At 39.5% G+C, this 23,769-nt stretch overlaps 1 protein-coding gene across 1 annotated transcript in view; it reads right to left on the bottom strand.

Moving 5' to 3' along the window:
• The window catches only part of LOC137195111 (kin of IRRE-like protein 3), a 289,828-nt gene that overhangs the window by 11,461 nt on the left and 254,598 nt on the right, over positions 1-23,769 (bottom strand). The window contains exons 7-13 of the mRNA XM_067607187.1: positions 17,492-17,640; positions 16,362-16,489; positions 14,553-14,679; positions 12,829-12,929; positions 10,830-11,028; positions 8,494-8,601; positions 7,701-7,769 (exon numbers count right to left, since the gene is read on the bottom strand). Coding sequence (XP_067463288.1) covers positions 7,701-7,769; positions 8,494-8,601; positions 10,830-11,028; positions 12,829-12,929; positions 14,553-14,679; positions 16,362-16,489; positions 17,492-17,640 — 881 coding nt within the window. The remainder of the gene's footprint in view (positions 1-7,700; positions 7,770-8,493; positions 8,602-10,829; positions 11,029-12,828; positions 12,930-14,552; positions 14,680-16,361; positions 16,490-17,491; positions 17,641-23,769) is intronic.

The raw sequence follows: 23,769 nt of genomic DNA, 5'->3' as shown, positions 1-23,769 counted from the left end.
CAAAGCGAATTATTATTGCTGGTTTCACACTTTTGTTTTTTGGGGGGAGAAGATGCCATGCCTCGATATCTCTGCTGTCTATTTTTATCCCCTTGCTGTCGAGGAAGGTGATCATCTGCTCTTCAAGGGAGTCCAGATCAGGCTCAGTGGGCTCTCCATCCACTGCCACAGCCCTGGTGTATGACTGGGGCCTGGTTTCCAAGCCGCTGATAATTAGGTCGTTCATCTTGGAGTATTGTTCCAGGTCTGCCACATGGCCCTCCAATATAGTTATTTTTTTTATCCTTTTCAACATTTTGTCTTTTCAGTTCCTTTATTTATTCCATCATGTCCATTATCAGTTTCTGTTGTTTTGAGATATTTGCAATCTCTTCCGGCATAAAGTTTAGAGAATTCTTTATGTCTTCAACTTCCTCTTCTGTAATTGTGTTTACCTTCTTTGGTCCCATCCTGTATGCCTAGTGCAATACATGCGTGGAAGACCAGACAATGTCTGCAGCAAGTCCAAAATAAAGTTTCAACCGCTGCTAGGTTACCAGCAGCAACACAATCAAGCTAGGCTTGCTAGTCCAGGCTTGCTAGTCCAGGCAAGCTAGCGGGCTAGCCAGCCTCTTTTGTTCACGGACCGAGTTCAATCCAGCCGAGAGGAAGGAATATATCCCAGTGCAGACAGTCAGAGGTCCTGCTACACACAGGTGAAGTTTGACGAAGTGTGTTTGTCCAGTCACTTCAATCCAGTGTATGGCTACGCTAAGCTAGCTAAGCTAAGCCATCTTGGTTACTGTCCTTGGTCTTTCAAGTCCGTGGTCTTAAATCATTGTCTCAGTCCAGGCGTTGGTCAAATCCAAGATATAGGCTATCAATCAGGTAATCCAGGTTCCAAAATCCAAAAGCAGTTGTTTTATGCGGAACAGTCAAAAGCCGGGAGACAAGAAGTGCAGACACACAGTAACACAGCAACCGGAGGCAAAACAGTTGGCTATCACTCCATATCCCTGCCTAATGCACTCATGGCAGCTTCAAAAGCTGCAGCTTTCCTCAGATCTAACTGACGGTGGTAATGAAGACTGTGGTGCATATACAACACTCTTTCCAACCTACTGCAGTGTAGCTTATTTATTGAGCTCTTGGATGAATCCCATCTTGGCAACACTCACTTGACCCCCAACCTCACTGTACGATATGGATCAATATATGAAATCTAATAATGCAGCTGTGTGTAGCTGGCCTAAGAGTATGAGTATAAAATGCCTGGCCTGTCACAATGATTAGTTTACTTGAGCTCACACAGGCAACAACAGGCTTATGAAATGATTCTGAGTCTACTGCACTTCCTCTTTACTTTCTGTCAAAGTTTTCTTTTGGCATTCTGAAACACGGTAGAAAGAAAGTCTTTATTAATGGAGGCTGTGTTATTCATTTTGTGAATGTTCTCCCAGTACCTTTGGCTATTAAACTAATCAACTAGCAATCCCTGGGTATGACATTGCTAAGTGGTTTAATGTTACAAAGAGAATACTTTGCCTGAAATTAGCATGAAACAAAAGGTGAAAAATAACTTATCAGAGAAGGCACACATCCCCCAGGGAGAGGGTTTATGTATTTGTCTTTGAAAGCATGTTATCCATGAAACTGATTCATAATAGGTGTTTTACAATACAGTATCACGGTTCTGGTGGCAGAGTTAATTTTATACTAATTTATGGGAGCAATTTCCAGATATTTAACAATTAACTTTTAGGGCATTTTACAGAAAGGATGGTGTAATTTGGTACAAATTATATGAAAAAACAGAAAAAGTTTTAAGTTGGTTTAGTTGGTAAGTGCCGATTTGTGATATTTGGGTACATATGAAGATGGTAATTTGCAAAAAATCTTATTACATTTGACTCTTAACTCTGACAAAAAATATGAAGTTTTCAGTGTGTAGTTGTGTGTGTCAAACTACATATTAGCATTTTAGGTTGTTTCTTAAAAACTCTTCAATGAGCACATTTCCCATAGCCCTTTCAAAGAAATGTCGTAAGAATTAATAGTTACACAGCAGCAACTTTTAGGAAATTAGACCAACCCAACCTAAACCCAAATTGATAATCTTGTTGATAGTGCCACAGGCTCATTTGCGAATAACACTCAACTCCATCGCCCCTTTAAAAAGGAAGATAATAGAACATAAGAGGTTAGTTCCATGGTATAACTCTCAAACCCGCAAATTAAAGCAAACATCATAAAAATTGGAAAGGATTTGGCGTTCCACCAAAGTGGGAGAATCTCGCTTAGTCTGGCAAGATAGTCTTAAAACATATAGAAAGGCCCTCTGTAATGCCAGAGCTGCCTATTACTCAGCATTAATAGAGGAGAATAAAAACAGCCTTAGGTTCCTTTTCAGCACTTTGGCCAGGCTGACAAAGAGTCATAACTCTATTGATCCATGTATTACTATAGCTCTCAGTAGTAACGACTGTATGAGCTGCTTTAATGATAACATTCTAACTATTAGAGACAAAATTCACCACCTCCTGCCCTCAACAAGCACTGACTTATCCCCAAACACAGGAAACTTAGAAAAAGCTGTAAAACCTATATATTTGGACTGTTTTTCTCCAGTTGTCTTTCCTGAACTAACTTCAGTGATTTGTTCAGCTAAACCATCAACCAGTCTCTTAGACCCCATCCCAACTAGGTTGCTTAAGGAAGCCTTACCCTTAGTTAGCACTTCTTTACTAGATATGATCAATCTGTCTTTAATAACAGGCTATGTACCACAGTCTTTTAAAGTAGCTGTAATTAAACCTCTTCTTAAGAAGCCTTCTCTTGATTCAGGCATTTTAGCCAACTATAGACCTATATCTAATCTTCCCTTTCTCTCTAAGATCCATGAGAAAGCAGTCTCTATCAGCTATGTGACTTTCTACATAACAACTGTTTATTTGAGGATTTTCAGTCAGGATTTAGAGCACATTATTGCACAGAGACAGCACTGGTGAAAGTCACAGATGACCTCCTAACTGCATCGGACAAAGGATTTCTCTCCATACTTGTCCTGTTAGATCTTAGTGCCGCATTCAACACAATTGATCATCACATCTTCTTACAGAGACTGGGACATTTAATTGGCATTAAAGGAACTGCATTAAGCTGGTTTAAGTCTTATTTATCAGACCAATTTCAGTTTGTACATATTAACAATGAATCCTCCATGAAGGCAAAAGTTAGACATGGAGTTCCACAAGGTTCTGTGCTTGGACCAATACTATTTACCTTGTATATGCTTTCTTTAGGTAATATTATTAGGAAACACTCCATAAGTTTTCATTGTTATGCAGATGATACCCAATTATATTTATCAATGAAGCCTGATGAAACCAATCAGTTAAACAAACTGCAAGCATGCCTTAAGGACATAAAGATGATCTGCAATTTTCTACTACTAAACTCAGATAAAACTGAAGTTATTGTGCTTGGCCCTAAACACCTTAGAAACACAGTATCTAATGATATAACTACTCTGGATGGCATTATCCTGGCCTCCAGCACCACCATAAGGAATCTGGGAGTTATCTTTGATCGGGATATGTTCTTTAACTCCCACATAAATCAAATTTCAAGGACTACCTTTTTTCACTTACGAAATATTGCAAAAATCAGGCACATCCTGTCCCAAAAAGATGCAGAAAAACTAGTCCACGCATTTGTTACTTCTAGGCTGGATTATTGCTGCCCTAAGAAGTCTATAAAGACTCTCCCACTGGTCCAGAATGCAGCTGCATGTGTACTAACAAAAACTAGAAAAAGAGATCATATCTCTCCCATTTTAGCTTCGCTACACTGGCTTCCTGTAAAATCTAGAATAGAATTTAAAATCCTTCTCCTAACTGACAAAGCCCTTCATGATCAGGCACCATCATATCTTAGAGCTCATAGTACCGTATTACCTCACTAGAACACTGTGCTCCCAGAATGCAGGCTTACTGGTGGTTCCTACAGTCTTTAAAAGTAGAAGGCAGAAGAGGCAGAGCTATCAGGCTCCTCTCCTGTGGAACCATCTTCCAGTCTCAGTCCGGGGGCAGACACCCTCTCAGAGTAGTCTTAAAACTTTCCTTTTTGATAAAGCTTATAATTAGGGCCGGCCAGGCTCACCTTGGATCAGCCCTTAGTTATGCTGCTATAGGCCTAGACTGCAGGGTAACTTCCCATGATGCACTGAGCTCCTCTCTCCTCTTCCTCCTCTCCATCTGTATGCATTCATGTAACATCAATGCATGTTACTAATTTGGCTCCTTCCCCAGAGTTTTTTGTGCTTTCTCATCTCACAGGAAACCCTGGGTTGCAGGCTGAGCCTTCACGGTCCTTTGCAGTCCTGTTGGTGTCCTTCCCTGGCTATTGCTGCTGTTATTGTTATTGTTATGATTGTTGTTATTCTGTCCCCCCATCTCCCTCCCCCTCTCCCTCTCAACCCAACCGGTCAAGGCAGATGGCCACCCATCAAGAGCCGGGTTCTGCTTGAGGTTTCTACCCATTAAAGGGGAGTTTTTCATTACCGCTGTCGCAAAGTGCTTGCTCATGGGGGAATTATTGGGTCTCTGTAAATTAAAGAGTATGGTCTAGACCTGCCTGATGTGAAAAGTGCCCTGAGATGACTTTTGTTGTGATTTGGTGCTATATAAATAAAAATTGATTGATTGATTGATTGATTGATTGATTGATTGACTGATTGACTCTTGTTTGGTGTTTGGTGGATTGGATGATTGAAGTTTGAAGAAACAAGACATATTGGCAATTTAACAATTTATTCATCTAACAAACAGAAGCCTCAGTAGCGTGTGGAAGAATCATACACAGCCACAACAGCCTGGCACCTCCTCCTCATGCTGGTCATCAGCCAGGTCACACACTCCTGTGGGATGGCATCCCATTCTTCAACCAGCATTTGTCGCAAGTCAGCCAACATAGTTGTGTTGGTCACTTTCACACGAACAGCACGCCCAAGTTGATCCCACAAGTGTTCAGTGGGTTGAGGTCAGGACTGCTGGCAGGCCATTCCATCCTCTCCACTCCCAAATTCTGGAGGTAGTCTCTGATAAACCCTGCTCTGTGGGGGCAAGCATTGTCATCTTAGAGGATAGAGTTCAGTCCCAGACTGTGGAGATATGGGATTGCCACTGGTTGCAGAATCTCATCTCGATATCTTTCTGCATTGAGATTACCTCCAATGATGACAAGCCTCATTTTTCCAGTGAGGGAGATGCCGCCCCACACCATCACACTGCCTCCACCAAAAGATGTTACTCTGTTGGTGCAGCAATCAGCATAGTGTTCTTTGCGTCTTCACCACACTTTGACCCTATGATCCAACTGCCGTAGGCAGAATCTGGACTCATCGTTGAACAAAACGTTCCTCCACATGTTCAGGTTCCAGTGCATGTGTTGCCGACACCAGCGCAAACGGGCCTGATGGTGAAGGTCAGTCATGGCAGGCCTCCTGGCAGCCCTATGAGACCAGAGATTGGCTGCAGTCCGTTCCAGATTGTCTGGGCAGAAAGCCGTCGGCCATTGTCCTACAAACCTTGACTGCAAATCTGTAGAAGACAGCCTGCGGTACCTAAGTGCTGACAGGGTGAGGAAACGGTCTTCTTGGGGTGTCGTATTCGTGGGATGCCCACTTTGTGGCCTGTCTCTGACATCACCCATTATATGGAACTTGGCCTTCACTTTGGAGATGGTACTGGGGCTCACTCCAAATAATGCCGCAACTTGGTTTTGCGGAACACCAGCTTGAAGTTGCCCTATCGCATAGGCCTTATCCAGATCAGTCAAGCGTGGCATGCCGATTCTTGGAGCAGACACCTACTGACCACTGTAGCAGGGCCCATGCTCACAGGTGCTGCCAAACAGGTGCCAATCAGGCACCTGATTGGCAGCACCTCGGGGTACCAGAAGCTCAAAACAAGAGTCAGTAGCAACAGCAAAATAAGCTGTTTGGCATTGGCAGAGAAGATTTGGCAAATTTTTCATGGGCGCAACCCACATACTCAGCTCTGCTGCTCATCCCACAAATGCATGTTCCTTACAAATGTGGCACCATTTTAAAGGGAAATAAACAGGCTTTCCAATATAGGATTTACTGACAAGAAGCATTGTTACAACAAAGAAATAATCTACCAAACACAAATTTCCTTAGTTTTTGTGCTAAATGTATATTGAAAAAACCTAATATGCTAATATGTTTGACGAACAAAACTGCACACTGAAAGTATTTTCTGTCAGTTAAAGAACTGAGTCTAATTCATCAAGAATTTTTGCAAATTAACAACTACGTATGAACCCAAATGTAATGAGTGTGTACTGTTAAACCAATGAACACTTTCTTCTTAATTTTTTTCTCATAATTTCTACCAAATTGCACTGCCCTCTATGTAAAATGCCCGAGGAGTTAACCATTAAATAGATGCAAATTAATTGAGTTTTAAAATCTTCCACCCTAAACACTCGCATGACAATTGTCATTGATTATTTCTGCTTTATAAACAGATGAATGTATAGTTGGCTTGTAATTATCTGATAATTAATTAACTAAAGTTAATTATGTCTTTGTGTAACCAAGCTTATTTTAAAGCAGCTTTGTGTCAAGCCTGTCATAAGCATCGAGCAGCCAACAAGTGGCTAGTTTAACAGCAATAATAACAGATTACCCACACATTATTTTATACTTATACACCACTGGCCATTAAGTACTTACCCCATAAGTGGCCTTGTTATATGTTTTAACTGTGCAATAGAGGCCAAAAAATGTAATTGCCTCAGGCCTCCCAAAGTAACTGCCTGGGTAGTGTAATGAATTACATTTAACGTAGAATTAATTCATACTAATGAACTAATTAGAGCAATAATTAAACTATGGAACACTAATTAAATAACTGGAGATTTTGCTGTGAATGTCTTCATTTCTCTGTGTCCATATTTATCTATTTATTGTACTGAGGCCACAGTCACATAGTGAAGCTATATTGCTGGACTGCTGCATGTCTCAAATAAATCATGTAGCTGTAAGCAGTACAGTGAAACAATGACAACAAAACTTGCATGAAACCCCACATTGACATACAAATGTTTCTTGAAAACCTATTTTTCAAATTTATTCTTACTTCATATGACTTTGACATCACACAACAACATGTACATGGAATTTTTTCATGCTTCTCCATTAATGCCAATGGTTATAACTATCACAGGCGAAAATATAATTTTCATGTTCAAACTGGAACACTGACATGTATCCAAAATGCACTGTATTTCTGGTGTGTACCAAAATATCTTACAGAGCCTGTGGGCTGTAGCTGATTTACACAATGTATGTAAAATGATTGCTGAATAATATTATGTTGAATTCAGATTTTTTGTCAGAGGGGCCTCTTATTTAGTATGCTTTGAGAAAAGGCTGAGACCCCAAAGAAGAAAATCTTCTGTTTAGGGCTGAAATGAAAAGTTAATTGTCATCATGAATATATAGTTGTGTATGGTACACTATGGTATTAAGGTGCTACAGAGAATACATTATGTGGGTGATATGATGAGATTTTTTTAAACTCATACAACAATTAAGTCATCAGAAAGACTGATGATTGTCCAATGGAGGCTGCAGGTACTGCTCATCATACTGTGAGCATACAATCATTCAAATACTTTATTAAAGGCCTTACTCTCTGTTTTCACATCTCTCTGGCGTGAAAGGGACACAGGCAGAGATGATATGACCAGATGGACGTCCTCTGTGGAAAGTGACAAAACAACAGAGCAGTTAGCAGAAACCATCTCAAAGACAAAACCTGTTCTCTCTGATGTTGTCCCTACAGGCCACCAAACTCTACCTGGACATTTAGTCATATGAGAGGTGGGAAATCCTTCTCTTAACTCAGTGAAAAAAATATAAGCAGAGGCAAAGTAGACTACCTTTAAACAAACACTTTAAAAAATACAAACCAAAATGTTCCTCTAAAGGACTTTAGAGTGAGCCAGATTCATGACAGATTGTGCATGAACCCAAATCAAAGATTACAGCAACTGAGCTGAAGGAATGTCCCTTTTTCACATCTGTTTATGCTAACAGATGCTTCTCTCTATTACACCGTATAATATTATGGATCAATATTACGAATGTTCATTTCAATCCCATTGTAGTAACCTTGGATCCTACAAAATTGACTATGCAAATTCATGGATTTTTATAACTGCAGAGTCACAACATTTATACATTTTAAGCCTGGAGGCAAAGAAGGTTAAATATCTGAATATTAGCATTGGGTGAGATGTCTTACTGACTATAAAGAAGCATAGAGCCAAAGAAATTCTCAGTGACTGCGAAGGCAACAAAACTCATGACACTTTTAGACAGAGTTAAGAGCTGCTTTGATTTCTCATTAGCAGGGTAAAGCAAACAAAAGGAAAATCTGGAATCTTTGTCTGACCCAAAGCTTTAATTCAGTGGTATCTTACTTCTCTGGAATCTGGTGCAGCAGAAAGCACCTAGTGTCCCCAGGAGGATGGAGAGGGCAAGGAAGGAACCCACAGCCACACCGATGATGACAGCCAGTCGCAGAGTCTCTGAACAAACACAGCGGACATTTCAAAAGGACTTAGCTATACTGCTTCCTCCTTTCCTTGCTCTTTCACACACACACTGATGCACCAGCACATAATCTGTTTTACTATTTATGGGGCCAGTGTTTACTCTATACAAGCTGAGAACAATTGCCATCAACACACAGGCCACTGCCAAGCTTTTCTTCAATATTGTTCTGTAGATATCATTATCTGAGCTCTGGAAGCTTTCCAGCAGGAAACTGTGTGTCTCTAAGTGGGTTTGAAATGCTTGTCAGGGGATATAATTTAAGTGAGGTGCTTTAAAGATGCAAGTTATAGTTTGACCTTCTTTGGTCAAATTGAGATTTGGAGGTGATGTTGAAAAGAGGTTCACTCGGTCTAGGTCTAGGTCAGAACTCAGTCTCTTTAAGGAATGGCAGCTTTGAAAAATATATGATTGCTCTGATTCTAAAAGACAGGCCTTATACGTAATAAAGGAAATAAAAGAAGAAGACATTAAATCATTAAAAAGAGGTCATACACTATCTCAGGAGGTGTAATATTTCAGGAGGTATAATTATTACAAGTTAAATTTGTGATCACCCCTAACATAATTAATGACTCTCACAGATCAGACTGAATGACCCTCAGCCAATAAAGAGGCTTAACACTGAATTGTTGACCTCACACTGAGAGTTCTTCTCTAGGAACTAAACTAGCTTCACTTTCTTTCATTTAGTCATTCAATTAGGCATGTGTACCTCCAAATGAATAATTTGTGTGACTGAGTTAGTAATTTGTGCACTCTCAAAAAAGAACAAAACAATCTGTGTGACAGGTTTAGAGGATGTCAAAAGAAATTGTCCTCACCTGAAAAACAACAGCATTAGTCATTTGTTCAATCACTTAAAACAGCATATTGTATGTTTTGTTGTCATGCAACCCCTTGCTGTTATGCAAATAATGACTGTTATCTCCAAAGAAATGAGAGAATTGCTCATTTACTAAAAATATATAGGCCTATGTTTAGGTCCAGTAGCAAAGATGAAAGGATCATTAGACCGTGAAACCTTCACAAAAGTCTGCATGTGTGACAACAGCTAATGTCCCCATTCTGACTGAGAGCCATGTTTTAAAGCTGATCTCTATCTAACCTCAACGTTTAAGAGGAATTTCTCTGCTGTGAAAATGATGATGTGCAATTATTTTTGAAATTGGTGCCCTATGACCAGAGAAAACTAAGAAAAAGGCTGTATGTATAGGCCTATTGCTCAAAAGGGGGAAATCTTACAACAACCAGAATGCATTGCACGTGGTCCCGTCCAAGGCCAAAACAGAGGAACAGGGACCCAATGGAGTTCAACCCCTGACGTTGGAAGTTATGGGTAACACACACTCACTGTTGTGATGTTCTGTATTCAGATTTGGCAAAGTCCCACATAATATTCTGTGAGAGAACAAAGTCAGAGTTACCAAAACAACACAAAGTTTGTAGCAGTGTAGAGTTTTCAGAACTGCCTCCATTCTTTCTGATGATCCTCACCAGGCACCGGTAGATGCTATAAAGCCACTCTGGCTGCAGCGCCTGTCTTTTGTCTGCGGCTTTAACGTTGCTCCGGTGGCTGCTTCCTCCTCCATACTCTGTTGTGCACAATATTTAGCCTCACAACAGTAATGACACATCTCTGATTCCAACATCATATCATGAAACTAGTTTTCTTCCAAATGTACTGATATTTTAGTTTCTGCTTTTCCCTATCGCTAACGAGAAAACAACATGATGGACAGATTGTTTTGGATCCTAAGTCTAGAGACTGCCCTTTGACAGTCCTTGAAGGCACCACTACAAAAATGAGGAAGCGTAGTTTGTTGTCCGAGGCATATCTTGAGAATTTTGCAGCTGGATGAAGAGGGATATTTTAATGCAGGTTAGACAGAGGAAACATCATAATGTCATCCATATATAGGTACTTCCCACATTAGGACCATATTTGCTTTTAGTTGCCTAAACATAACCAGAGAGTGACAGACAAGAAATGCTGCTTTGAGCTGTCTTTTGAAATCATATGGATTGTTTAAGGCATTTTTGTGAATTTTGTGAATCCAATCATTTGTACACTACAAGGCAGCTCCTAGCCAGCTGCAGACAATCTGACTGCTCCTGCTTTAACAGCTTTAATTTGTGTCAATATTATAAGCGTGAGATGAAGTGATCAGCCACATTCTGTCTGATATGTTGTTGTGCTCACCTTGTTCTTTGAGGCGTATGATCTCAGTATCAGAGCCAAAGCTATTCCACGCTGTGCAGTTGTAGATAGTCTGGAAATCAGCAGGGACGATGTTACTCATGGTTAGTGTGGAGATCACCCCCTCCTCTGTGCTGACCGTCTCCACAGTGTACCGTCCAGATGTCCCCGACTCTAAAACGGTCTCCTTCCATGACCAGGCCTGGGGGGCGACATACACGTTAGTAGTAGCATACCCAAAACAAAAAGGTTAACATTTACTCTCACATTTACAGAAATATGAAACACTTACACTGTACCTGGTGTGCACTGTGATGCAATACAAGCAGACTCACTAACATCTCAGTTATCAAGTTGTAGCTGCTGGCCTGCCCCCCACATTGTTCCTACTCTACATATTACGATAATTCATGCTGCCCCATACTGTGGGCTTCAAGAATATCTCTTAATGTTTCCTAATTATCTCTAAATGTGAAGAAATCAAACTGTCATTTTTACAGCGGATAATAAGAATTAGCTAGACTACACTAATGATTGATGCTTATGTAATCTCAGTGGTCCAGCGCACCAAATTCCCGACTGCCATAATTGAGTAAATGAGTAAAAGTAAATTATACTCATTTACTTTTTAGGAAAGCCAGAATCACTTGGCATTAGGGATGTGCAGAGAGCCCAGTATTTGTAATTGTATCGTTTTGTATTTGTATTCGAATAAAAGTGGAAAGAGGATTAAAAATCCTGTTTTTGTTTTTATTACGTTTTTAATTTTAGAAAATTAAAGTGTTACAATAAGTGTTCATCAATAAACTACCTTACAAAGGAGGTCCCCACACCAGGTCTCAAACGGGAGTCTCCCAGATCACAGATGAGAGCGCTGACTATTGAGCTAAAACTTTACTTATCGCCTCATTGCAGACAGACCTCTACCTATTTATACACCCATAACACAGAGACAGCACACTGTGTAACATGTAGGGAAGAATGTCAAAGGCGGTTATTGCTTTGCACTTTTCATTTATTGCCTATATTTTACAACCTAACTTTGTGGAAAAGAGAAGGGGAACAACAGGTTATGGAGAGTCCCTTGGGAGTACTTTGCGTGTGTCAGTAGCTCAGCTTTATCTCTGGGGAACACCCCCAACTCCAGGAGTGACGTCCAAATAAGGAAATGTGCGTCATGTAGCAGGTGGATGTGACTCCCCTCATTGAGACCTGCTGATAGACGTAACAGTGGTGCAGAGGAGAGAGACTGAGATAGCGATGTAACCAACCTGCAAGCTGGTATTTTGGTATTTGGTATTTTTGGTATTTTTTGGTATCTTGGGTTTTTTTACATCCCGAAAACAAATCGTTTTTAAAATATTTGTATGAAACAAATATTTTTTAAAAAACCCCACGAATAACGTATTTGTATTCAGGCCCACTCCTACTTGGCACTTTTTTCATCAAACTTGAGCACAGGGGGAAAAAATGACATTTCAGCTATGCCTTCTTCAGTGTGCACGTAACTGATTTGTGCTTTGAACTTTGGTTGCATGCATCCCAGTTCCCCTTTGTTATTTTTGGTTGAGTGTGATGTTCAACCTAACTGTATTAACATCTTTTTTCAGCATTATTGTATTTACTGCCCGTAGTCAGACATAATGTTATCTGTACAAGATTGTGAAGGTGTTGTTTGCTTTAGTTAAATTTTAAACTTAAGAAAACATGCCCATAGTTCATACCATGTAGGCTAAGAAAGTTGTGGAGAGCATGCTGCCATCATAGATAAATATGTGAGGACATTTATTTCAAACACATGTATAACACAAGTGTGTTATATGAATTAATATACATGAAATTCTTTCCTCACTTGTTTTTTTTAGAATGTGACTCTGAAAGTATTGGTTCTCTGCATTAACGTGGAGACATGTCAGACTTATGAGATGCACTCTGCATGTTAACCAAATTTCTTGAACATGGAAATTAATTAGTAAATGCAAGGAGGTAAGAAGTGACTCACGATGCGGTCGGGTGGAGGGGTGCTGCGGATGAAGCACTTGATCTGACCCTTCTCTCCGTGGAGTGCCTGCTGAGTCTGGGTGCTAGAGATAGTGGGAGGACCTATGGAGGCATAGCCAAGGCAGAAACACTAAATCATGACAATAAAATCTTCCACTTCTATTCACATTCAGTGTAATTCTAAAGAATTAAGTGACCTGGTCGTGAATTAGCTCACGTCTGTCAGACAAGCCAGTACATATTTACAATTTACAATTTCATTTAGCAGACGCTTCTATCCAAAGCGACGCAAATCTGAGAGCTGACACAACACAAGTAAGGATCTAGTCGGGAGTGAACAACACGAGTAAGTGCCATAAAGCTAAGTCTGAGTCCAATAGGACATAGGTGCCAACATATCCAGTTACCTGAAAGAAGTTGTCTTCCTACACTCAGACACATTGTTTCCTGTGTCATTTCAGAGTTTTATTGTACAAGGAGGGAGGTGAGAACAGAAAGACAAATGCAAGAAAGTGTTTGAGGATCAGATAAGAACTTTCAGAGCTATTGAGTACTCATCATTGTTGTGTACATGCCCAGCCTGCCTCCGCTTACAGAAACAAAACACATCCGTAGAATAAAGAAACAGTACTCACTGAGCAGCAGAGATGGAGTTAAGTGGAGGGGAAAATACTTGTAATTGCATCTCATGATCATCTTTTATGCACTGCTGTGTGCCCAAAGATAATTACTCATCATTATACTTTTGTTTCTGACAATAGTTGCATTCAGGCATGCATGATATAACTGTCAAATATGTCCTCAAACAAACAGCTTCTTTTCTGAAAGTTTAAGACTTGGCCAAGGTAACCTTGGAGTCTCCACTTCTGTTTTCAGTCTAAATAACATTTCTTGATCTTGAGAACTGCCCTGTAACATTTGTAATTAATTTATAATTTCACTGGCTTTACCTTTCAATATTCCAAAGCATCTATATCTAAGTTTTGCAGTGAATCGTGTGGCAGTGTCAACCTGCAGAAAGTGGGCTGAAACTTGTGGTTTGTCAGTATACATGCTGTCTTTCAACTTGGTGACCTTAAAATGTGTTTCTAATAAACAGTTGTCTATTTGTTTGCTATATAATGATTAATTCAAAAAGGTTGGAACAATTTTTCATTAAACAGTGGCCATCAGTCACAGAGTGGAGATAAGGTGGAATTTGGCCACTCTTTTTGAATGGCAATGCTGATATTACGATTTGGGCTAAAAGACTGTTGTCCCAGGGAATACTTATCAGACACTGGTTGTTCAGAAAAGCAGATGTAAATGCTTTCATGAAGAGGACAGAGACTGAATCACGTCAGTTAGAGTAAGAGAGGCAGATTAAATATTTATTCATGTGAGAATGATGTATCATTTTAGCTTGAATTTAATTCTCTTAAATATTGGCACGTTTGTTTTTAATTTTTCTACAATATTAGCTTAAGAGATGTTGTTTCTCAATAGAGCACAAAAATATCTGATTGAAACTGCACAATAAATTTGAGAAATTAACCCTATATCACAATTTAGATCATCATCATCATTACACCATTACAATGCATAACCTTTTGTTTTATAACTGGCCAGATCTTCTTCCTCCTCAGCACCAGGTTTCTGTTATTCATGAAGGCTTCCACCTCTGCATTACTTTTAGACAGACAAAATGCCATTTACATTCAGTGCATGATAAGCCATTGTGCTTACCATTCACAGTGAGCGACACCTCCTTCTCCCCAGCGCCCACTCTGGGGACTACAGCCCGACACACATACTTCCCAGCATCCTCCTGCTTTACTGCTTTCAGTGTCAGGGTGTTCTTGTTGCTAAGCACCTGTGTTGTAAGGGAAACCATTTCATAGGTCAGAGGAGACACTAGTCATTTCTATCTAGTTGAACACCAATTACATACAAAGGATAGCAGCATTTAACAACCTTTTCGACTTTGACAAAAAATTGCAGTTTGCAGAGTGTAAGACATGACTATAGGTGAAAAGACTGCGTGTATTATTTACATGTTTTATGAGATTTACAACTAAGGTTTCATAAAGTGAAAACAAATTTTACATTTGCATCTGCATACAGATTTTCATTTGTGCATTTGTCAGTTTGTAGATTCTGTAGATAAGTGGTGGAAAGTGGTGAAATTTTGTAAAATTATATTCTGACATGTTCACTGCTGTGTTTGTGTTTGTGAAAAACGGACATTGAGGGCTACAGTGATGGTGGTGTGGTCCTGTGGGTGTCCTATCCTACCTTGACACCTTCTCCTACTGTTATTGCTATTATTATCACTAGTCATATCTCTATTATTATTATCTTTGTTATTGTTAATATTGTTGGTGTTATGCTTCTCTGTGTCTCTCTCCTCCTCCCTCCCTCTTTCTGTCTCAGCCCAATTGGTTGAGTCAGATGGCCGCCCACCTAGAGTGTGTTTCTGCTTGAGGTTTCTTCCCGTTAAGGGGAGTTTTTCCTTGCTGCTGTTGCCAAGTGTTTGCTCATGGGAGAACTGCTAAGTCTGTAAATTAAAGAGTACGGTCTAGACCTGCTCTATGTGAAAAGTGCCCTGAGGTAACTTTTGTTGTGATTTGGTGCTATATAAATAAAATTGAATTGAATTGTTGTGAGTCACTGATCTTGGTTTGTGCATGTCTCAGTGTCACGCTGACAGATTTGTTTTTTCTCTGTTTTTCCATGGAAAGGGACAGAAAATCTACATGTTTATCCTTCAGTCATATCGCTAAATAATATATGCATTATTTTCACTCTGAAAATAACGCATATATTATTTAGAAACTGCTTTTATGTTTCACCGCATTCAAAGCATGTAAAGGTGCATGGTGTTGATTAATTCTGCTCTACCTAGTTTTTATCCTGAGAACTCTATCAGCTACAATAGGGAAGTTTAATTTGTGCTTTTAAGCCTTCAGGGAAATGCATTCTTGGTATAGCTTATTTTGTATGAAAGTTGTTAAAAATCACAACAAAGAATAAAACATTTTTGAAAATTAAAATAATTGAAATATGATCAATGCCGTGTTTTCATGGTCCAAGGACAGATGAAATTGTCTGCTGCACGTCTTGCTACAAGAACAGATTTCTCATTGTAGTCACTATACACTTCTTATTTAACATGTCCCTCAGGTACACATTTATAAGAGAATATGGCATTTTGGAGAAGCTAGTATAAAGCTTCTATGATCCTCTGATGACTGCTGTGATTATGATTATGATTATGATTATTATTAATATTATTATTATTGTTATTATTATTATTATTATTATTGTTATTATTATTATTGAGAACTGTACATTCCTAAATTAAATGTCTCTTGGGAATTTGTCCAAAAGTCTCAAGTGACCCAAATAATATAAATGGCAGGTTAGTGATGTCTCCTGTCTTTGTGTCCTTCCTGAGCACACTGAGAGTGAATCACTGTTCTGACTGTTCTGCCCTACATAACTGGTCACAGTGAAATGTTGTGTTCAACATATAGGTCACTGAATAAGACATACCACTCCTGAGCCACGTTTCATCCACACAATGGTTAGAGAGGGGTTTCCTGTCCAAGCACAATTGAAAACAGCTTCAGATCCCAGGTCCACCTGCAGAGACTGAGGCTCTGCTGCCATCCTCGGCCCAACTGGAAGACAGACAGATGCCATAAATGTAATTATCGGTACTTAACATTTAAGAAGACAATACATTTTGGGAGCTCAGCTGACAACCATGCAAATAGTCATTGACATTGTATGTAGTCAGTGTAGAATCTGGATGATGCATTCCTGTCTGAGCTGCCAACTGGGAAAAAAGGCTTCTGAGCCTTCTAGCACTAACTGCTTGTAGGAATCATCCACTTCTTGTAGGATACAGCATCTCGACTGTAGAAGTTTTATGTTGTTAATTAACACATCTGCCAAGTTGCAAAATGTTGATTGTGAAAATATCAGTAAAATGTTCAAAGACAAGTATTTATTTTGTTTCCCCACAATATCTGCTCACAGCAAATAAAGCATGATTTTATGTATTTATTTTTTCAACTTTTATGATTCTGTTGTTACACTTTGGAGCGTTTTTTGCATGATTGGGTCCCTGTTTTGTTTGTCTCATGCATGTGTATATGCATGCAATACACAGTGCTGCCAGTGGTTCATGCAATTCCTGTGATCTACAGGTGGCTGTAATGCAGTAAGAAATGCAGCAATGTGCCAGTAATGGCAGGGAAGAAGAATAATACAAGCCAGTAAACATGGACGAAAATAATGCAGGATTTAAAATACTTAGGGATTTAAGGAGGAAGGAAGTGCATTTAACATGTTTGTATGCTTCAGTCCACTCTGTCCACCCTGACCATCTCTGTATGATCACCTCTCGATGGTTAAATTGTAGCGCTTCCTACACCAGAAAAAGTGTTGCCAAGGAACACAATCCAGCAATTATATGTCCTTACAAAATGTAAAAAACACTTAAGTAGTATATCAATTTAATCTCTAGGAGTCAGGGTTTATGATTCAATAACTCAAATGCATAAATGCTTTTCTTTTGACACTCTGATATGATACTGTATGGGTATACATACAGAATACGTGTCAATGATTATGTATGATGTATTTCAGCTCATCTGATGAAGGTGACAAACACTCACAGTAGACATCCGCGTTCCTGCTGATGTTGGTGTTGCCCAGTGCATTGGTGACCTCACAGGAAACAGGCTCAGTGAAAAAAGAGTGATCCACAAGAACCTCATAGGCGTCACCTGACATGTCTGGAATCACATTGCCTCCTTTGGCCCATCTGAAATCATCAGACACAGAGTATAGAACAAAATGTATGTGGATTTATCAAAGGCCCAGGCCATTTCAGCAAGGATTTTCCTTAAAACATGGAAATGAATTATGATTCTTGGAGATTCTGTGTTCCTGGAATCAGTTGAGAATTAATGTATTTGATTAAGGTTCAGCTCAAATTACTTTTAATAATACAGGACAGCACCAAAAGACAAAGACAGAACCAAATTCAATCAAAACCTATTAAAAAGAAATACAAACCCCTCACAGAGCTACTAATAAAAAACAGAACTACTTTAAAATAGACTACAGGCAAGAGCTGACAATTAATTAAAAAACACTAAATATAAGTACATTATGCATATATCATTTTGTGTCAAGAATAATTATTAATTAATAATTATTATAAGTTTTAGTCAAGAGCCAGCAGAAAAGTGAAGCTGAAAACTATGATGCACAGAGCTTTAAGAGTTGCAGTGAATCATATCTACATAACCACAGTGCCGTGAAGGACACAGTACATACACAGATATAGGACTACAAACATTGTTGAACAAAGTTATACAATGTGTCTTTGTGTCTTTCTTTGAATAAGACACTGAATCTCAGGCTGCTGTTGTGTAGCTGTCCTTGACCTTTGACCTTCCTTGAGGGAGACAACACAGGAGATATTTCCCTACAATGAGCAATGGAGTTATACTGCAGTATATATTCTATATAATTGTTGACAGGAGCTCACTATTCTGTGATGCAGAAGGAAGCCCGAGTATGCTGAAGCCCCTGAAGTTTGATGCATGAATTGCATCTGCATTAAATTTAATTAATTTAATTTATTATCTATCTGCAGCTCTTTGACAGCTCTTTGACAGTGCTCTTTTTATCACCATGCCGACACTAAAAAGGATCAAGTGTTGCAGCTGTCTAAAGATAGATATGTCAAAGGAGAGGAGTGCCATAATGGATAATGTAATGGTTGGTCATGGCTTTCACTCGACTGTCCCTTATTCACTAAGAAAAAGTAAAAATTCAATCTTAGAAAAAAAATAAGTGAATATTAAATCATCAAATTAAAAAATGCTAGGTTTATAATATATATACTGACATAATATATACACTGACTGACAAGCAATCAATTAGTCCCCTGACACATCCAATTACAACAATAAAGGTGACCACCTTCTCAGATTACCATTTGTGGTTTCTTCAAAGGGACTGAAAGTATCACAGAACTACTGTATGAGTTTGAGCTCATTTGATGTGAGTGGTGTTGGACAATGCAGCTCTGAAAGGACATCTCTAGCTGCCTTCCAGACAGATTTGATTATCTTCAGCTCCCTGTTTCACCTGGTGACACCGGCAGGTTTATGTTTCAGCCTTTATCATCAGCTCATATTGATTTAAAGCAAGGTGTCAATAACATAGACTCTTCTCATGGATGAAAGTCAGTCATATCATCTCTAAAATCAGTTGTTTTAAGGCCAGATACCTTGTCTCTGGTGTTATTGTTGTCTCTCAGTCCTATTGAGGAAACTGAAAATATTATAGGACATTCACAGACCATAAAACTTGAACAGGCTTTGTTGCTAATATTGATGCTTTACAGAGTTTCTATGAAACTGCGTCTTGATTTGAACATTTCATCATGTCGCTTTGGACAGTAAACTCAGTGCAGTGATCCATGATGCCAAACTATGAGTACATGTCCTTAAAAGACCCCAGGACTGCCTCATCCCTCATTCTTCATCATCCCCTGAGTTGGAGCTGATATCAGTAGCCCCTTTTACACAGCCCGTTCAAGGAGGGAATACTGCTCCTTTAATCCACCTCGCTGTTTCTGGATCAGGTACTTTGAGGGACAAATGACTTCAGTGACACTGTAGGAAAGACACCCAGTAAGATCCACATGGTAGCTGTCTGTCATCTGCCATTAATGGATTCAGCAAAAGACCACCAGGAAAACAGATTAACAAAATTAATCCATGTAAAAATCCATGTATGTGGTGCATTTTAGGACTTCTGTGATTTTAGATGATAGAAGCATAGCTGACAAAGTTTGTCAGTGTCAGACTACTTCAACCAATGAAATGTTCTTCTTTGTCTTTTCTGAGCGTGTCATCCACATACTTTTGTATATTAACTTCTGGACAAATGGATGGTAAATCACTCATATAAATGTTCAATAAAAGAGGGCCAAAAAGGAGAATCTTGGGGGACCCTCGTACCACACTTTGATCCAGTTTCTCCCTTAATTTCCCTTTATTCATGTAGTGAATTTCTAACATAATAACAGTTTTAACAGCAGTGCACTGTGAGTACTTTGACACATGTTTGAATACAGATCCACACCCCTCTTTATCTAGCACAAGTATTTCTTCTACAAAGTAACAATTTGCTGTTTCTGTTGAGTGATGTGCTCGGAGACCAAACTGAATGACTGCAGAAAATAGTGATCAGAATTTAAGTGGCCTATTAATTGATTCACAAACACTTTCTCTGTCACTTTACATGTTAGGGTTAGGGATGCTAACAGGTCTAAGGTTAACTACCTTGGAGTGATCTCAAGCCTTGTAAATTGGTGTGATAACTGCACTTTTCAAACTGCCAGGGAAAGCTGCTTCCCTAATGGATCTATTTATCAACTGTATAACTGGTGTACACAGAGTGGTAGCATTTCAATTTATAAGAAGGAGACAATCACATATGTCTTGGGCACTTGAATTCTTTAAAATTCTTACAATTATTATATTTATCTTCCAATTGGAGGCCTCAGTCAGAGAAAGAAACAGGTAGACATAATCTGGTAATCACAATTTATTTTATCTAAATATTCATTCAAAGTCTTTGTACTGAATCTTTGAAGAAGAAAAAACCTCAAAGATGTAGCAAATGTCTTAGTTATGTTGATTTCACTGTACTTTGACACCAAATATTCCTTTCTATAGAGGTTATTAATATGCTTTCACATTAATTGATAATGTCAAATACGTGTCCTGCTCTGTGGTGCTGCCTGCACTCTGCCACCTCTTGCATATGATGGAGGTCTCAGATGTTGATCCTGCCTATATAGTGCGCTGGAAGGCTGCATTCACAGATAACCTCAACAGACGGAAGGAGAAGACAAACCTGCCATGGCTTAAGGTAGCAGCAGCTCTAGATTCAAGGAACTCAGGTGCCTGCCCGGAGCAGAGAGAGAAGAGGTGTTGTGAAAGCTGAGTGAGATGCTGAAGGACAGAGAACCTGCATTACAGCACTCCAGAGAGGAACTAGAACTAGAGCCACCAAAGAAGAAGATGGCCCCCCTACTGATGGGTCAGAGTTAGAGTCTGATGATGAGGTACTGTCCACAGACAAAACTCTAGGCAGGTATAGGACAGAGCCCAGTGTCAGCATAGAGGCATGTCCACTACAGTGGTGGTCAGCACACGCAGGTGCCCATGGCGAGCTGGCCCAAGTTGCACAAAGGTTCTTGGCTACACCAGGCCACACTGTGCAGAAGAAGAGGTCAGCTCTGTTTCTGAAAATGTCAACAAGCTAGTCTGCCTGAGCTACTGGTTAAAAGAAAAGTAGACTTTATGCTTGGTTTCTGGTTGACTGGAGTCATGTCACACAAGTTCACACTGTTTCAAGTAATCTTATTCAACTAAGAGTATGAAGACAGACTGTTCACTTTGTCTCTTTAAAGACACTATGACATTTAGTTTCTTAAATAGGTCTACTCACTGTAACATTCATTTGGGTGAGATGTTACTTTGCAAACAATTTACAGGCAAGCTGTTTACATTCACTTTGTAGTAGATGTTACTTTGAAACCGTTCTTTATGTGGTTGTCTGCAATTCATTATGGATGTTGTGGGCAACGCCAAGCACTCCTTGAGACTTTTTCACTCGACGAATTAAGAGATTGTAATCCAGAAACCATCACTACGGTGAGATGTTATAATAAAGTAAAAGAGCTCAGATTCTTCTAACAAGTTTATCATGCATTGCTTTATTCCAATGCCACACATTTGTTTTATCTCACCCCAAAATCAATCAATCAATCAATTTTTATTTATATAGCGCCAAATCACAACAAAAGTCATCTCAGGGCATTTTTCACATAGAGCAGGTCAAGACCGTACTCTTTAATTTACAGAGACCCAACAATCCCCATGAGCAAGTAAATACTAGTATTTTAAACTTGGGATTAATTACAGCCTATTATTGCACTAAGAATAACATAAGTGAAGGACTCTGGAAAGAAACTCTTATGAAGATATATTGAATGAAGTTTGAGATGACTTTAGGCCTCATTACAATCTTTATACAAATATGAAGGTGCAGCTCAACATTTGCATCTGACAGGAGGTCATATACAGATGGTGATTCTTGGTGTGCATTTGAGATGTTGCATGGAGATGATTATAGTCTTTCAGGCATGTATCATACTGTGTCAACACGGATGGTGAGGTACAGAAGCAGCATCCTTTTTCTTTTCCTCCAGGTATAAAATTTATGTTGATTCCTCTATCATGGTAAACACAGAGAAGAGAGACAGTAGCCCACAGGAGCAACAAAGAGGTGTCAGTGGTGTTTACTATCAATATCAGTGTCTTGCAAAGAGGAAACACAGGAAAGCAAAACATCTCTCTTATGAGGGATTAGGGTTGCACATGTACTAACAAAAACTAGGAAAAAAGATCATATTTCTCCCATTTTAGCTTTGCTGCACTATCTTCCTGTAAAATCCAGAATTGAATTTAAAATCCTTCTCCTCACCTACAAAGCCCTTAATGGTCAGGCACCATCATATCTTAGAGCTAGTACCGTATTATTCCACTAGAACACTGTGCTCCCAGAATGCAGGCTTACTGGTGGTTCCTACAGTCTCCAAAAGTACAATGGGAGATTATCAGGCTCCTCTCCTGTGGAACCATCTTCCAGATTCAGTCCTGGGGGCAGACACCATATTTACGTGTGAGAATAGGGTTAAAATGCTCCTTTTTGATAAAGCTTATAGTTAGGACCGGCTATGCTCGCCTTGGACCAGCTCCTAGTTATGCTGCTATAGGCCTAGACTTCCCATGATGCACTGAGCTCCTGTCTCCTCCTCCCCCTCTCCATCTATATGCATTCATACTAACTTGGCTTCTTCTGCGGAGTTTCTGTGCTTTCTCGTCTCACAGGATGAGGGACTTGGATCTCCTGGTTATCGACGGTGGGGACCATGGCTGCAGGGATGCCGTGGTGGCATGGTCCTGTGGGTGTCCTGGTGTCTGAGAACAGCATCAAGCAACACAAGTACAGAAATATTGTCTTCTTCTGGTGTGGGTCGTTTAAACTTTTTTGATGTCGTGGCTTAAAAAAAATGTCATTTCTGTTGGCTGCTGTTCATGTTGTCAACCACCAGCAGGCTGGAGATCTCCAATAACAAAACTCTAAGCTGGAGGGAAATCATGCATTAAAAGGACAATATGTAATTTCTGCTGCTAGGGGTCTCTCAATCAAAACAATAACAAAAGATGGAGTGTGATGACGGTGTGAAGTAACGTGGGATCATGGGAGATGTTGTCTTCATTGTTAAACAACCAGCTTCTTCGGATTAGGATTACTCCAGTGTTCATCATTCAAGATGTTTTTACCAAGAGCTGAATTATCTGCAGAGGTCTCCTCCTCTCCAAAATGACCCGGTGATTAAAACAGGAGAAAACACTGAATAAAACAGTTTCACGTAAAAGAAAAACAGTGTTTCTCCGACAATGTTCGGCGAGCACCAGACTTCCTGGAGGGGCTGCTAGCCGAGCTGCTGCTAACATTTGCCCAGCTTGTTTCTCTGATAACTTAAGATCCAGATGTCCACTGACTAAAATGCTACATCCGGTTAAAAGATATAGTTAAAAGATCTAAAAAGTTTATCATAAAAATGTGGCTTAAAACTGAATAAAAGTCAATTTATAACAGTTTCTGTTGAACAACCACAATGCCAATGTATTATCTTGTAGGTATATATTCTTTGGTAGATGCAATTGTAGTGGCCAAACACAACACCGATGTATTATCTTGTATGTGTATACTCTGGTAGGCGCAATTGTAGCAGACAAACACAATGCCGACGCATGCATCTTGTGCACGTATACTCTTTGGTATAGGGGTATGA

Source organism: Thunnus thynnus, chromosome 13, assembly GCF_963924715.1.
Source record: "Thunnus thynnus chromosome 13, fThuThy2.1, whole genome shotgun sequence".
Lineage (NCBI taxonomy): Eukaryota > Metazoa > Chordata > Actinopteri > Scombriformes > Scombridae > Thunnus > Thunnus thynnus.
The sequence above is the reverse complement of the archived record's forward strand: the minus strand, read 5'-3'. Positions and strand labels throughout refer to the sequence as shown.